Source organism: Nansenia antarctica (assembly GCF_963989245.1).
Source record: "Nansenia antarctica genome assembly, chromosome: 9".
Classification (NCBI taxonomy): domain Eukaryota; kingdom Metazoa; phylum Chordata; class Actinopteri; order Argentiniformes; family Microstomatidae; genus Nansenia; species Nansenia antarctica.
Window position 1 is genome coordinate 35831454 of NC_137679.1, and position 17500 is coordinate 35848953.

General features: G+C 47.3%; 1 protein-coding gene across 1 annotated transcript in view; it reads right to left on the bottom strand.

The window, feature by feature from the left end:
• LOC308165578 (transcription initiation factor TFIID subunit 4) overlaps positions 1 to 17500 on the bottom strand; it is a gene marked incomplete at both ends in the record, with an annotated part of 90079 nt that overhangs the window by 70209 nt on the left and 2370 nt on the right. The window contains 6 exons of the mRNA XM_080539727.1: positions 887 to 1108; positions 5432 to 5521; positions 6120 to 6242; positions 7209 to 7370; positions 7980 to 8069; positions 15552 to 15715. Of these exons, the coding sequence (XP_080395853.1) occupies positions 887 to 1108; positions 5432 to 5521; positions 6120 to 6242; positions 7209 to 7370; positions 7980 to 8069; positions 15552 to 15715 (851 nt within the window). The remainder of the gene's footprint in view (positions 1 to 886; positions 1109 to 5431; positions 5522 to 6119; positions 6243 to 7208; positions 7371 to 7979; positions 8070 to 15551; positions 15716 to 17500) is intronic.

Genomic DNA, 17500 nt, shown 5'->3' on the forward strand with positions numbered 1-17500 from the left:
TCCCAGTGCTCTGACAGAGCTGTCTCCATCTCTATAGTCTATACTATATATCAGTCCATTGATGCTTAGATGAATAAGAAATGACCGTGGACCTTGTAGAGAGGTCAATCAATGTATCAATAAGGTTCTAGTTAGGAGGAATTAGAACAGCTACTTTAGTACAACCACAATTGTATTGATTGTGACAACCTGATAAGTAATGTGTGAAATGTTAAAGAATAGAAACAAACCCAACAAATATCCATATAAGCAGGGCTGTAAATCCCATACACAGGTTATGACTTCTGTCATCATTTCTGCAAATTGCTTTATCGCGTTAATGAGCACATTTCTCATTCTCTCTGGCTCTCTCTGTCTCTCTCTGGCTCTCTCTGGCTCTCTCTGTCCTGCACTCTCAACTGCCCGCCCACAAACAGCATGACTTTCTACCAACAAGAGTCGGGCTACAGATGCTTACCACTTATCACCAGCCAAATCTGTAAAAATTCATATTGACATGACAGAATTGCATTGAGACAACTTTGTTTGTTTGTCTCCGATATGCAGTTTCTAGCTGTTGAGCTGGAAATAAATACATCTTCCGGGGAAGGATTCCTCCTGAATCACCTACGTGGGATCTGACTTCAACATATGCATACGACTAGAACATGTACCCTGGTCACTGCCCTGCATATAACCTCTACACACAACAACATCAAACCATGAAATATGAACCGGTTGAAATGCACTTTCCAGTACTTTTTCTCAGGCTTTCTCCTGTGAGCAGTGTATGTACAGTACAGGGGTTGATCCGTGGGCGTTCTATGCTTGTTGTCCAGTGTGAGTGTGCGACTCCCAGCCGGAGCTCTCGCTGGAAAGTTGCTGTAGGGTTGCCGTAGCTACGTACCAGGGCAGCTGTGTGTCCGTGGGCGCCGGCAGGCAGCGCTGCGACCCCCGCGGTGCTGACGCTGTTGGGGTGGCGAGCGCGGACAGCTGGCCCCGCCACGACGGCGGGGGTGGGGGCGGGGCCGACAGGGGTAGCGTTGGCGTTGGCCTTGGCCTGCTGCAGGGGAGTGGCCACGGAGTGCTGACTGCTCAACAGAGACAGCCTCAGGGCCGGGAGACTCTTCTGTTGACGGACACATCAGAGGAGACAAGGACACATCAGAGGGGAGGAGACAAGGAGAGGAGACAAGGACACATCAGAGGAGAGGAGACAAGGACACATCAGAGGAGAGGAGACAAGGACACATCAGAGGAGAGAGGAGACAAGGACACATCAGAGGAGAGGAGACAAGGACACATCAGAGGAGAGGAGACAAGGACACATCAGAGGAGAGGAGACAAGGACACATCAGAGGAGAGGAGACAAGGACACATCAGAGGGGAGGAGACAAGGACACATCAGAGGAGAGGAGACAAGGACACATCAGAGGAGAGGAGACAAGGACACATCAGAGGAGAGGAGACAAGGACACATCAGAGGAGAGGAGACAAGGACACATCAGAGGAGAGGAGACAAGGACACATCAGAGGAGAGGAGACAAGGACACATCAGAGGGGAGGAGACAAGGACACATCAGAGGAGAGGAGACAAGGACACATCAGAGGAGAGGAGACAAGGACACATCAGAGGAGAGGAGACAAGGACACATCAGAGGAGAGGAGACAAGGACACATCAGAGGAGAGGAGACAAGGACACATCAGAGGGGAGGAGACAAGGACACATCAGAGGAGAGGAGACAAGGACACATCAGAGGAGAGGAGACAAGGACACATCAGAGGAGAGGAGACAAGGACACATCAGAAGAGAGGAGACAAGGACACATCAGAGGAGAGGAGACAAGGACACATCAGAGGAGAGGAGACAAGGACACATCAGAGGAGAGGAGACAAGGACACATCAGAAGAGAGGAGACAAGGAGAGGAGACAAGGACACATCAGAGGAGAGGAGACAAGGACACATCAGAAGAGAGGAGACAAGGACACATCAGAGGAGAGGAGACAAGGACACATCAGAGGAGAGGAGACAAGGACACATCAGAGGGGAGGAGACAAGGACACATCAGAGGAGAGGAGACAAGGACACATCAGAGGGGAGGAGACAAGGACACATCAGAGGAGAGGAGACAAGGAGACATCAGAGGAGAGGAGACAAGGACACATCAGAGGAGAGGAGACAAGGACACATCAGAGAGGAGGAGACAAGGACACATCAGAGGAGAGGAGACAAGGACACATCAGAGGAGAGGAGACAAGGACACATCAGAGGAGAGGAGACAAGGAGACAAGGACACATCAGAGGGGAGGAGACAAGGAGACATCAGAGGAGAGGAGACAGGGAGACATCAGAGGGGAGGAGACAAGGACACATCAGAGAGGAGGAGACAAGGACACATCAGAGGGGAGGAGACAAGGACACATCAGAGGGGAGGAGACAAGGAGACAAGGACACATCAGAGGGGAGGAGACAAGGAGACATCAGAGGGGAGGAGACAAGGACACATCAGAGAGGAGGAGACAAGGACACATCAGAGGGGAGGAGACAAGGACACATCAGAGGAGAGGAGACAAGGACACATCAGAGGGGAGGAGACAAGGAGACAAGGACACATCAGAGGGGAGGAGACAAGGAGACATCAGAGGGGAGGAGACAAGGACACATCAGAGAGGAGGAGACAAGGACACATCAGAGGGGAGGAGACAAGGACACATCAGAGGGGAGGAGACAAGGAGACAAGGACACATCAGAGGAGAGGAGACAAGGACACATCAGAGGGGAGGAGACAAGGAGACAAGGACACATCAGAGGAGAGGAGACAAGGACACATCAGAGGAGAGGAGACAAGGAGACATCAGAGGGGAGGAGACAAGGACACATCAGAGAGGAGGAGACAAGGACACATCAGAGGGGAGGAGACAAGGACACATCAGAGGGGAGGAGACAAGGAGACAAGGACACATCAGAGGGGAGGAGACAAGGACACATCAGAGGAGAGGAGACAAGGAGACATCAGAGGGGAGGAGACAAGGACACATCAGAGGAGAGGAGACAAGGACACATCAGAGGAGAGGAGACAAGGAGACATCAGAGGGGAGGAGACAAGGATACATCAGAGGAGATGAGACAAGGACACATCAGAGGAGAGGAGACAAGGACACATCAGAGGAGAGGAGACAAGGACACATCAGAGGGGAGGAGACAAGGACACATCAGAGGGGAGGAGACAATGACACATCAGAGGAGAGGAGACAAGGACACATCAGAGGAGAGGAGACAAGGACACATCAGAGGAGAGGAGACACGGACACATCAGAGGGGAGGAGACAAGGACACATCAGAGGAGAGGAGACAAGGACACATCAGAGGGGAGGAGACAAGGACACATCAGAGGGGAGGAGACAAGGAGACAAGGACACATCAGAGGAGAGGAGACAAGGACACATCAGAGGAGAGGAGACAAGGACACATCAGAGGAGAGGAGACAAGGACACATCAGAGGAGAGGAGACAAGGACACATCAGAGGGGAGGAGACAAGGAGACAAGGACACATCAGAGGGGAGGAGACAAGGAGACATCAGAGGGGAGGAGACAAGGAGACAAGGACACATCAGAGGAGAGGAGACAAGGACACATCAGAGGAGAGGAGACAAGGAGACATCAGAGGAGAGGAGACAAGGACACATCAGAGGAGAGGAGACAAGGACACATCAGAGGAGAGGAGACAAGGACACATCAGAGGAGAGGAGACAAGGACACATCAGAGGAGAGGAGACAAGGAGACAAGGACACATCAGAGGGGAGGAGACAAGGACACATCAGAGGGGAGGAGACAAGGACACATCAGAGGGGAGGAGACAAGGACACATCAGAGGAGAGGAGACAAGGACACATCAGAGGAGACAAGGAGACAAGGACACATCAGAGGAGAGGAGACAAGGACACGTCAGAGGAGAGGAGACAAGGACACATCAGAGGGGAGGAGACAAGGACACATCAGAGGGGAGGAGACAAGGACACATCAGAGGAGAGGAGACAAGGACACATCAGAGGAGAGGAGACAAGGACACATCAGAGGAGAGGAGACAAGGACACATCAGAGGAGAGGAGACAAGGAGACATCAGAGGAGAGGAGACAAGGACACATCAGAGGAGAGGAGACAAGGACACATCAGAGGAGACAAGGAGACAAGGACACATCAGAGGAGAGGAGACAAGGACACATCAGAGGAGAGGAGACAAGGACACATCAGAGGAGAGGAGACAAGGACACATCAGAGGGGAGGAGACAAGGACACATCAGAGGAGAGGAGACAAGGACACATCAGAGGAGAGGAGACAAGGACACATCAGAGGGGAGGAGACAAGGACACATCAGAGGGGAGGAGACAAGGACACATCAGAGGAGAGGAGACAAGGACACGTCAGAGGAGAGGAGACAAGGACACATCAGAGGGGAGGAGACAAGGACACATCAGAGGAGAGGAGACAAGGACACATCAGAGGAGAGGAGACAAGGAGACAAGGACACATCAGAGGAGAGGAGACAAGGAGGGTTTACATCTGGATAGTACAGTCACAGAGCACTAAAGAAGTATTTAACTCCAACAAAACCATTATTAGTATATTGCTCATCGTTTTACCGCTAATATTCTCTCAAAAAAAGATTGAGCTTTTTGCACACAAGCCTCATAAATATCCTAATGCAATATATATTTATAATTATATTTACTCCCTGGAAAAGTGAAATGATGAAGCATTTTTTAAACATGTTTTTTGAATGATGTACTCCTTTAATATATATATATATATATATATATATATATATATATATATATATATATATTAATATATATATTATAAGATTATATATATATATATAATCTCTGGGATATATATAAATCACCTTCTGTTCCCCCCCCCACACAATGATTACCATATGAATAACTTCACACAATTGTTATTGATATATGGAAATAACTCCATTGTTTCAAGTACAAGCTCCAAAAAAAGTGAATATTGAAATGATGCATAAACGATGTTTTAACTGACATACATTAAGTGTCCTCCTTCGTTAACATTTGACATAAGCATTCCGGCAGACGACCTGAAAAATTGATGCTTGGTCTGTGGAACTATTTCAGGCCTATTTTGACGTAAGCGCCCTAACGTGGCATGACAACATGACTGTGTTTGTGGCTGGCTCTGCGGCTGGGTGGCATGATGTGACACTCATCACGGATGGCTGGAGAGGCCTTCTGGCTACTGGCACAGAGGAGCTGCAGGGGCCACTGTCACACACAGTCTGGAGTCAGGCCAGGGGAGCGGCCCTGTGTGTCACATGGGGGGGGGCTGGGGCTGGAGCTAGGGGGGGCTCTCCGACCTGGCCTCTCTGCTTGCTGTCATAGCGCCACTGTGCCCGGGTACTGCCAGTATCCTAGTACCCACCTTCAGGAAGGGGACTAGGTAGGGCTGCGGAGACGACTTGAGCTCCGACTGGAGCCGGGTGGTGAACTCCTCAGGCTCGATCTTTGCATCCTGCCAGGATGAGAGGTTTGAAGACACTCTGTCAGCTCATTAGGTGACACACTTTTTTACGACTGGGAGAGAAGATGATTGAGGCGTGCGATGTGATTTCTGAGCACATTGAGATGAAATCACAATGAAGCTGTTGATATTGATTTAAAATTTAATATTCTTCCCCACCACCCCCGGGATACATTTCATTAATAACTCTGAATAAATAATATGCAAAACAATAACACCGGATAATGGAGAGATTTATGCCACCATCTACAGGTGAAAAAGTGAATTACATCAAAAAGTCTCATGGCAAAAATGATCCCTCAGACTTCTACAATGATTCTCTGAAAGGCCTAAAAGATGGCACCTCCACATTTCTCTGCAATAGAAGAGGGACATGTTGTGGTCATGTTCCTGTCATGGCCTGGTTATATTATCACTTATAATATCATTATAATAATCAGTATAATACCACTATCATTGTCATGTTTTTTATATCATGTTTTTATATCATGTTCTTATAATCATATCTAACCTATTGGTATGTTTGTTTAGTGGTCATGGTGTGGTCATATTGTGGTCATGTTGTGGTTACGTTGTGGTGGAGACTCACCAGCAGATCCTGCACCAGGCTCTTGACGTTGCGGGAGGTCTCAGGAGACGGGGAGTTGTGGGACGCCAGCTTGATCAGAGTGGCCAAGAAGTTCTTACACTTCTTCACATTCTCTTGCATTTCCTGGGGAACACAGTTCATACAAGCCCATTCACTGTACATGCAGAAAAAGACTTTTTCCTCAGGTTTCCTCAATAAATGTGCAGGATATTTGTGTGTGTTTTTTTCAGGTGTCGTCATCGCTCAGCTTTCTCTATTTGCTAGTAGTAGCAGTCAGCAAACAAATCAGCAGACCTCTGACGGCGCTGGTGAATACGGGACACATTAAAGCACAACTCATCTCTGCCCTGGAATTACATACTGTAGGAGCTGCACATTCACAAGCCATATCTAAATGAGATATGGCACCTATCTTCAGACGCCAAGGGCATCCATCAGTAACCCGTCCAGCCTGGGGCTGATCTGAAGCGTTTATGAGGGCCGTATGGCATGTGCGTTGGCGATTGAAGGGAGGATGAGAGAGAGAAAGCAGAGAGAGAGAGAGAGGGGGGGGGGGGGGGGAAGAGTGAGTGAGTGAGTGTGTGTGTGTGTGTGTGTGTGTGTGTGTGTGTGTGTGTGTGTGTGTGTGTGTGTGAGTGTGTGAGTGTGTGAGTGTGTGAGTGTGTGTGTGTGAGTGTGTGAGTGTGTGTGTGTGAGTGTGTGAGTGTGTGGTTACGTATGCACGTCTACACGTGTGCGTGCATATACTGTGTGTATGTGCATGTGTGTGTATGTGTGTGTGTGCGTTTGTGTGTGTGTGTGTGCGTGTGTGGTTACGCGTGCATCTACACGTGTGCGTACATACAGTATATGTGTATGTGTGTATGTGCATGTGTGTGTATGTGTGTATGTGCCTGTGTGTCGACGTGTGCATGCGCGTGTGTGTGTGTGTGTCTGTGCCCGTGTGTTTGAGGCTTGGCCCGTGCCCAGCTGTGTGAGGCCAGGGCCATAGTCGGTGACACAGCCAGCCTGCTGGCAGCTGTGACAGGGGGCCGGGGGACGGGGACGTCAGGCCAGAGCCGAGGCCCGGCGGTGTGGAGCACCACAGACCTGGGAGATGGGGGAGACTCCGGGGGGAGCGGGGGCGCTGGTCTGCGGGGGCAGAGCTGCTGGCTGCGGGGCGGCCTGGGTCTGAGCCTGGGCCTGGGGGGCCATGACCACGGGGGGCTGCTGGGGAGCCGTCACTGCCACGGCCGGCGCCACGGGGCCCTTCTGGGGAGAGGAAGGAGCAGACAGAGAGATAAACAGGACGTGACGCCAGCGCTCGCAGCAAGGCCACGGAGAACAGGAGGGGAACCGGCAACGGCTCTCCTGTCACATCGGGTGTCCTGGCTTCTGTGGACATCGCTTAACAGAGAGGAGGATGGAGGAGGGAGGGCGGGTGGAGGGGGTGGGGGGGGAGTGAGGACATTAAAGCATTAAAGCAAAACAGATATTCCCAATAATGGCCCACCTGACCTGACCACAAAACGTCCTACATATCCCCCCACCTGTGTCCATCTTCTTCAATTATCCACTAAATATAGGTCAAACCATAATTCATAGCCATGGTATGTAGGACGAGCTAATGAGGTGTAAAGCTACACACACGTGATTCTAATCCCTTTTACGTAAGCCAATGAGATGGCTGCTCCACTCATGGGCCGCCCCCCCCTCCTGTGACAGTCAGGGTTCTCCATATACAGGTAAAGTGCTAGGTTTGTTTTTGGTTGGAAGGAGATGGGGGATGGGGATGAGGTGAGGTGAGGGGGGGTGAGAGATAGGGTAGAGGAGTGGTGTTCTCACGGGAGGGACCACAGGGAAGGAAGAGGAGGAAGAGGCCTGGAGGGCGGGGCTGGGAGGAGTGGGAGACGGCGCCATCTTGGCCTGGACCAGAGGGCACGGCCGAATGGCCTGAGAGGCGACAGGAGACTGCAGGAAATAGACAGGGGGGGGGGGGGCGGGGGGGGAAGAGAAGAGAGACAGTGTCAGTGCAGGCAGAGGGGGGCAGGTGAGACAGGGTCAGTGGTAGGGGTGAAGGAAAGAGCAAAGAAGAGGGGGAGGATGACAGGCATTCGTTACTTTGTTGGAAGAAGAGAGAGAGAGAGAGAGAAAGAGAAAGAGAAGAAACATGCCTTCAAGACGGGAAGAGAGAGAGAGAGAGGGATTAACACGCCCTCCAGACATGGAAGAGAAAAGGTCGTTAAAGAAGGATGTGACAACTGTATATCCCTGGACCCAGAGAGAGAGAGAGAGAGAGAGAGGGAGAGAGAGAGAACCTGATCCAAAGGAAAAGAGATAGATAATGCTGTGATGATGTGTTGATGCCGTGAGTGAGGCAACACTAGGTAGAAGCCAGGGGAGGCTGGTGGAGGGAGAAATCGGAGGACGAGATCATGGTAATGCATGACATGGAATTCCTCCTTCCATTCCATGCATTACAATGTGCCTATCGTCTGATTTCTACTTCCACCAGCCTCCTCTAGTAAAAGCAGACCTGGGGGGTCAAATAGTATTTTAGGGTCCTTTCAAATACTTACGAGTGTTTGCTTGGGTTTGCCTGGAGAGCCAAATGGGCGGAGTTTGCACTTTTGGAACTATTCCATTGGTTCCAGTGCACCAGGCAAACTCAATCAAGCATTTAAAAAATGACCTACTACGAACTATGGTTTGGCTAGTAGAAAGGACCATGCAATGAGGGACATAACTGTCAATCAACCAGTCTCCATTTCTCCCTAATGTAGAACTGCAGTGACGACGATAACCGTCACAATCAGTTAGGATAAGACCTAAACAAAGACCAATTAGATCATAATCCAGTTTGTAAATCAAACATGGCTGCAGCTATTGAGTCCTTTAGATTCAGGTCCAACTGAAGGTTTGGTTCACAGCTCCCAGAGGCACTGGGCCGGGCTCTTCCCAACACGATGCCACGCTGGTGCCCCCCCGGCTCTGCAGGCACACGGCCCACTGTGCCAGCCTGGGCAGCGGAAGATTGACACTGGGAGGGGAGAGAGGGAGGGGAGGGAGGTAGGGAGGGGAGGGGAGGGAGGGAGGGAGGGATGGGAGGATCTCTGTCCTAGGCCTTGGCTCTCAGCTTCACATTCTCTCACAAACACACACGCACGGACGCTTGCATACATACACACACACACACACACCCCCCCCCACACACACACACACACACACACACTCCCTGAGCGCTGCCCCTGCTGCTGCCCTGGACAAGATAGGGCCGACCAGGAGGGGAGAGAAGGAGGAGGAGGAGGAGGAGGAGGAGGAGGAGGAGGAGGAGAAGGGCCTCTCTGACTGACTCTCCTCAGCCATAGTTTTAAGGCTCAAAGAATAAGCACTAAGTGGCCCAAGACATTGGGGGGGAGTACGGTGGGGTACGGTGGGGGGGTGTATGGTTGGGGGGGTGTATGGTGGGGAACAGTGGGGGGGTGTATGGTGGGGAACAGCGGGGGGTGTATGGTGGGGTACAGTGGGGGGGTGTATGGTTGGGGGGGGGTCTGCCAGGGGGGCCATCATGGCACGGCTAGCGACGTCTTCACAACCCATTTCTCATTCGGCAGCGAAGGCGTTGTTAGATTTTTAAAACAATCAGGCAGTTGGGTGATGAATGATTTAACGGGCGTGGAAGGAAGCTCGGGATGCCTTCCGATTTCCCTCACGGTCACAGGAGAGAGTGACAGCCCGACAGAGAGGAGCGCTGGGAATAAACAGCATTCCCTTTCATATCCCAGATCTTGTTTTCCTGTGGTGGTGTTGTTGTTGGTAGCAATGGCACTTAATCTGTTATCAGTGACAATGAGATTCTTTCCGTGGGTTCAAATAGTATTATGAATCATTTTCAAATACTTATCTGTGTTTGATTGTGTTAGACTGGTGCAACTGAACCGATGGAATAGTCAGCCAAACTGGCACTCTCGTCAGGCTTAAGCAAACGCAAATGATTTCAAATACTATTTGACTCAGGTCTGGCCCTAATCACAATCACACCACAGACTCTGAAACACTCTGGAACACTATAGAACACTCTAGAATGCTGTGGAACCGGGTTCATCTCAGACTGAAGAGGTAGGCCTATCAGCAGAAAGATAAGGACTGCAGCTTTCAATTACATTAGGTTCTTATCAAGGCCAACAACTGACCACTGGTATCATTAAGAATCGAATGGGATTCAATTACCATGAGAAGAATTCTATGATAAGTAGCAGAATGATCTAGTGCCGGTTTCACAGACAAAGATTCAACCTAATCCTAGGCTAAAAATCTCCAGTGGAGATTTTACACTGAGAATGTGATTTAGTCCTGAACGAGGCATAATCTGTATCCGGGAACCCGGCCTCCAGTCACTGGTACTATGATTACCACCATGAGTGGATATTGTATTTATCTCATCCACAGATCATGTGAGAAACAATTATTTACAAACACAAATACGAATCCTACAAAACTACACACCCAGTAAAGAGAGGATCTCTTGAAGAGTAAAGTCTCTTAAACAACGCTGGCCTGTTCATGTTAGTAAAACAGAAAGTGAGAGTTCGGTTTGGTTTCAGTCTGTAAAGTAACAATACCATCTGAACATGTTCAAGTTAATTGTGGTAATGATCCTGTCACAAAGTAGAAGCTGAATAGATATGACACCTACATATGATATTATTACCGATGGCAATATGTGGCATTACAGTGATGAGCCACAGGACTTCCACAGGACACGTCACTGCAGTAGGTAGGACTAGTCTAGGCTGCCATACAACTGAGAAATATGAACCAAATATGCTGCATGCTATACAAAGGGAGGGTATGTCTAGACTCTACAGCAGGGGAGGCTGATGGAGGTAGAAACCGGAGGACAGCCTCATTGTACATCGAATGGAATGAGGTATGGTAACACACATGACTAATAGTAGAATATGTTCCATACCATTCCCTATTTCATTCCATCCAATACAATGAGCCTGTCCTCCGATTTCTACCTCCACGGGTCTAGAGTGTATTGGAGCCATGTGTAAAATAAACTTTAAACTTAATAATAATACATACTGTTACAGATTTATAGGCACCATATGGTGTCTTGACCATGTCTCCTCTGCCCTAGGCTAGAACATTTAGCAAATCAGGTCTATTATGGTTCAGAAATAACTCTTTTGACAAGATGAATTATGGGAGTCAAGGAAATGCTGCCCCCTGGTGATATGTCTTTGCTATTGATTGCAGTTACTAAAAAGTGTGTCAGTTAAAACATAATCTGGTTGTGATCAACATTATTGCCGTTTCAAAAACTAGACAAGGCAGACATAACCACATCTGGCTGAAAGTAGAGTAGGCAATACAGGAAATTCATTATCATCTGTGGTGCCCAGCCCAAAAAAAGTCTGGTGATAAACATGTTGCCATCCAGGAGAGTTAAAAACAAAAACAAAAAAACACAAGTTTTAGTTTTATACTTTCTTTTTTTCAAGTGCACACTCGACTCGATAGCCTTTTTATAACCCATGAGAAACTTTTAGAAATCAGTTCCAAAACCCACTCCAACATTCTGGATTCTCTACAGTTGCTTGGATGACGCTTCCACAGGTGATAATAAGCACATTTCTATTAAATATTCACAAGCTCGTTCAGATTTGAGTAGCAGGGACTCAGGAGGGTCATTAAGAGGACAGGGATACACATCCAGTTATAAATGATAATCTACTCTATAGATTAAAACTCTGCAGAACAGAAATTATATAATTACACAGATACTTCCTCAATTATGGCAACACTTAACATGAAGTACTTTCTGGAATTTGTCAAGCGTTTCTGATTCATTCATAAACAGCTTTAAATGAATGTTATTTTATGTAACTCAATGATTATAATTGCAGACCCTGTATTTCTCAACTGTCTCTGTCCAATAAAGACTGACCCACTCCAAAAAATAACCTTAACATAATTGCCGGGGCCAGCAAAAAGGGACTAGCTCCATCCTGTGTGTACTTAAATAAATGCAGTGTACAGAGGAATACAGACGTCCATAGAGGATTAGAGCATTTGTATTACCCGTGTAGAGAGGTGATGATCACATACTTTCAGTAATTGGGTTAAACAAATCTATTAAAATAGTATTTTTAGTGTTTGATAGCATTCCTTATTCCATACACTGCACTACATCAAGCCTGTCCTCCGATGTCTACCTCCATCAGCCTCCACTGCTCCTGACTAAAGGTTATGTCTATAAGATCATCACAGAGGCTTTGTAAACCCCACAAATGTGTTTCTTACTGAATGTGTGAATAGATCATCAATCACATTGTTGCCTCTGTGTCTAATCTCCGAAAACCCAGGATCTCATCTCTGATTTAGTGAGACTACCGTGTCTAATACAGTTCCTGTGTAAAGAAGAGACTGATCAGTGTAATTCAATGGAGACTGGTGGAGGTAGACATCGGAGGACGGGCTCATTGTAATGCACGGAATGGAATGAGGAACAGAATCAAGACACGTGTGGCATTCCATTCCATTCCATTCCATTCCATTCCATTCCATTCCATTCCATTCCATTCCATTCCATTCCATGCATTTCAATGAGCCCGTCCTCCGATGTCTCCCTCCACTGTTACAGACCTGACATCATAAATGTCTCTTGAAATAGTCTTCAGGTGATCGTACCTTGTTTACTGGTGTCACCACCCTGCTTAGACTGAACACATCAGTGAAAAACAGACGGAAGTGGTTTGTAAACCTACGTCTGCCGTTGTTCACTCGCTGTAAAGTCATCTGGAGAGTCAAGCGAGACCAAAAGAGACAGCTAGGTGGCAGACTACGCCCACTGTATCTCATGTGTTCTCTCACTTGAGTGTGAGCAAGATCCCCAAAAATGTCACTATGCGAATTACAACTGTATGCGATATACAGTGGGTTCGGAAAGTATTCAGACCCCCTTACATTTTTCACTCTTTGTCATATTTGCTCAAATCAATTAATTTCATTTCTTTCCTCGTTCATGCACACACAGCACCCAATATTGTCAGAAAAACACAGACTTGAAGACATTTTTGCAGATTTATTACAAAATAAACACTGAAATATCACATGGCCATAAGTATTCAGACCCTTTGCTCAGTATTGAGTAGAAACACCTTTTTGAGCCAATACAGCCACGAGTCTTCTTGGGAATGATCCAACAAGTTTTTCACACCTGGATTTGGGGATCTTTTGCCATTCCTCCTTGCAGATCCTCTCCAGTTCTGTCAGGTTGGATGGTGAACGTTGGTGGACAGCCATCTTCAGGTCTCTCCAGAGATGCTCAATTGGATTTAAGTCAGGACTCTGGCTCGGCCATTCAAGAACATTCACAGAGTTGTTCTGAAACCACTCCTTCGTTATTTTAGCTGTGTGCTTGGGATCATTGTCTTGTTGGAAGGTGAACCTTCGGCCCATTCTGAGGTCGTGAACACTCTGGAAAAGGTTTTTGTCCAGGATATCAATGTACTTGGCTGCATTCATCTTTCCTTCAATTGCAACCAGTCGTCCTGTCCCTGCAGCTGAAAAACACCCCCACAGCATGATGCTGCCACCACCATGCTTCACTGTAGGGATGGTATTAGGCAGGTGATGAGCAGTGCCAGGTGTTGTCCACACATACCGCTTAGAATTAAGACCAAAAAGTTCGATTTTGGTCTCATCAGACCAGAGAATTTTATTTCTCAGAGTCTGGGAGTCCTTCAGGTGTTTTTTGGCAAACTCGATGCGGGCTTTCATGTGTTTTGCACTGAGGAGAGGCTTCCGTCGGGCCACTCTGCCATAAAGCCCCGACTGGTGGAGGGTTGCAGTGATGGTTGTCTTTCTAGAACTTTGTCCCATCTCCCCGCTGCATCTCTGGAGCTCAGCCAGAGTGATCTTTGGGTTCTTCTTTACCTCTCTCACCAAGGCTCTTCTCCCGCGGATGCTCAGTTTGGCCGGCCAGTTCGAGGAAGAGTCCTGGTCATCCCAAACTTCTTCCATTTAAGGATTATGGAGGCCACTGTGCTCTTAGGAACCTTAAGTGCAACAGACATTTTTTTGTAGCCTTGGCCAGATCTGTGCCTTGCCACAATTCTGTCTCTCAGCTCTTCAGTCAGTTCCTTCGACCTCATGATTCTCATTTGCTCTGACTTTACACTGTGAGCTGTAAGGTCTTCTATTGACAGGTGTGTGCTTTTCCCAATCAAGTCCAATCAATATAATTAAGCATAGCTGGACTCCAAGGAAGGTGTAGGCCCATCTCAAGGATGATCAGAAGAATTGGACAGCACCTGAGTTAAATATACAAGTGTCACAGCAAAGGGTCTGAATACTTATGGCCATGTGCTATTTCAGTGTTTATTTTGTAATAAATCTGCAAAAATGTCTACAAGTCTGTGTTTTTCTGACAATATTGGGTGCTGTGTGTGCATGAACGAGGAAAAAAATGAAATTAATTGATTTTAGCAAATGGCTGCAATATGACAAAGAGTGAAAGATTTAAGGGGGTCTGAATACTTTCCGAACCCACTGTAAGTGACAAATAAAACTTGATTTGGTACATTTACCAGTCAAATTTCGTTCTACTAAACCTCACAGCATCCGTGACCTAATGCAGCCTATTCTATAGATCTTGTTTTTAGGTAAAGTAGTACGTTTATCTCTTTTCAGATTCCTGGCTCACTCCTTTCCCAGACCAGAAAAGTTCTTTATTTAACAAATTTCTCTCATGAAGAGAAGATTGACCTGCAAACATGGATTTTACAATCTCAAGGCGTTGTGGCTGGGTTGTCAGGAGAAATAAAGTACATCATAAGCAGATAGCCGAGACAACGAGACAGCCTCGTCCATCATATAAGATGAAGGACAGAATATGATTAGATTAAATGTTAGGCCTTTGTGAATTACAACACCAAAAAAGTAAAGGGTAAATGTAAAGTGAAATTGACCACATTCATCACTGAAAATATTGAATTGAAAGCTGCGTTCCTCATCTTTCTGATAACAGGCTCTGTGCCCGAGTGTGTGTGGTGTGATTGTGATTAGAGCCAGATCTGAATCAAATAGTATTTGAAATCATTTCAAATACTTTTGAGTGCTTGCTGGAGTCTAACATGGCTACACAAAAGCTCCTACATTTTCCCCTTGTAATGGTGAACTACACGGCTCTTTTCCCAGTTTGACTGATTCACTGAGCAAGTAAAACATAAAGATGTCCCAGCCAAGGTGGTGGTGGTAGGTAGATGCTAAGTGCGATCCTTAGGACGATCCTACCCTTAAACCTACACTCAACATCAACCCTTACCCTAACCATAACCATAACCATAATTCTTACCTACTAAGTGTTTTTTATCTCAACTTCATAGTCAGGTTGTCCCAAGAATCCCACCTAGTGTTTACCTTGGTGGCAGTGGCTCTTACCTGTGGGGTTGTCACCCTGAAGGTGGCCCCTGCGGTGGGGGTGGCGGGCCGAGGGGAGATGCTGTTCTGGGCCTGGGCGGCCTGGGCTTGGGCCTGTGCCTGGGCCAGGGCCTGCTGAGGGACCATCACCAGCTGGCCCATCTCAGTGCGCACCAGCACCATCCCTGGAGCACAGCACAGACGGAGCAACGTCACACACAAGGCCATATGGGGATGGAGTCATGTCAATACAGCAGTGGAGGTTGGTGGAGGGAGAAATCAGAGGGCGGGCTCAGCCTGTTGTCCGTTTTCTACCTCCACCAGCCTCCACTACAATAGACAGTACAGTACACTGTTGGCCTGGTAAAAAGTACCTGTCAATGTGGTCCCCCTATTCTTATTATGCTAACATATCAAATCAATCCAACCTGTTAATGTGGCTCCAATATTATAGTTATGATTACTTATAGTGCGTAGATCTACATAATGTACACACAAAGTGACACAGAAACCTCTATGACGTAATTGCATAATTTTTATCGGAATTGCACTGCGTTTGGTATACATCGTTTATTGTCTCTGTTCATTTGGATCTTGTTCTAACAGAGAAGTGTTAACACACACTTCCATCTCTTCGTGGGAGCGTTGAATTAAATGCACGTCTGTAAAATGGAGAAGGAACATGTGACACTTTGTTATGGACACATGATCATCAGCAAGCAAAGTAGGCGAACATTGAGAAAGTGTGACCCCTTAGATTTGACTGAAGCTACGGATTCTAAGGATGCTCACATGGACACCTTGGGTGTTCATTCAAACTCTTCCAGCTATGCAGAGTACGCCGGTGAAGTCCTGTATGTGCAAACAGCGTGCCTGCTTGCTATTCCATATGGTGCTCAGTGGACAAAAGCAACTATGCTGTTTATTGCATTATTATGTCCGCAGCCCTTTTCACTGTTCTGAACATAAATCCCTGACTGTGTAAACATCCTTATACATACACTGGAATCCCTACCTGACAAGCTCATAGAGCCCCCAGGGGGGTATTCCATCAACGTCGCTAAAGGAAAATCCAGGCTTATTTTTGGGCGAAATTGACCAAATAAGCCTGGATTTTCCTTTCGCGACGTTGATGGAATACCCCCCAGGAAAATGTCTCATAGATCCAACTCAGGGAAGGCGAGCGGAGGTAGAAATCGGAGGCCATGTTTGATACCACCCTTCATTCTATTCCATGCACTGCAATGAGCCCGTCCTCTCCGATTTCTACCTGCACCAGCCTCACCTGATCCACATTCAGCTCATAGATATCTAACATCACTAGAAGCCTCTGGATCAGCCAATCAGATCACTGTAAATCTCACTTCAAACCTCAGTGAAAGAAGTGAGCCTCAGATCATCCCGAGTGTGTTTGGTCTGTTGATTATTAAAAGACACAGCTAGGATTTCATTTAGACTGTGTTAATGCGTTACCACTGAAAGTACTTTCAAACCCATGGTGACCTAATCACGCACCACGCTGAGGGCACGAGGAGCACCGACTAATCACAGTTGCGGACGCCGCGGGCACAGCACCGTTATCATGGGCCTAGTCCGCAACTGTACGCCAATATGACACACATTGCGAGCCGATTAGTGAATGAAGACTGTGCCTATTAGCTACGACTAAGAATGATACCCTGTGTTGAAGTGCTCACATCAAGTTCTACTTTTGATGCCTCTATGTGGATATTTAATACATTCACTTAGTGGGATAAACAATATGATCTACACATGGTTGTGAAATGTATATCACTGTCTGGAGTTGTCAGTTAAAGTAAAATCAAGCAAAGAAAGGGTGATCTCATCTGGGAGAGAGTGGTATATTAGGATCTACTATATATTAATAAACCTAATAAATCTAATATAGCACTCTAGGGTATTGGTCTGCTGCCAATGATCTGTTTCAGTGACCACTGAACAGCATAAGA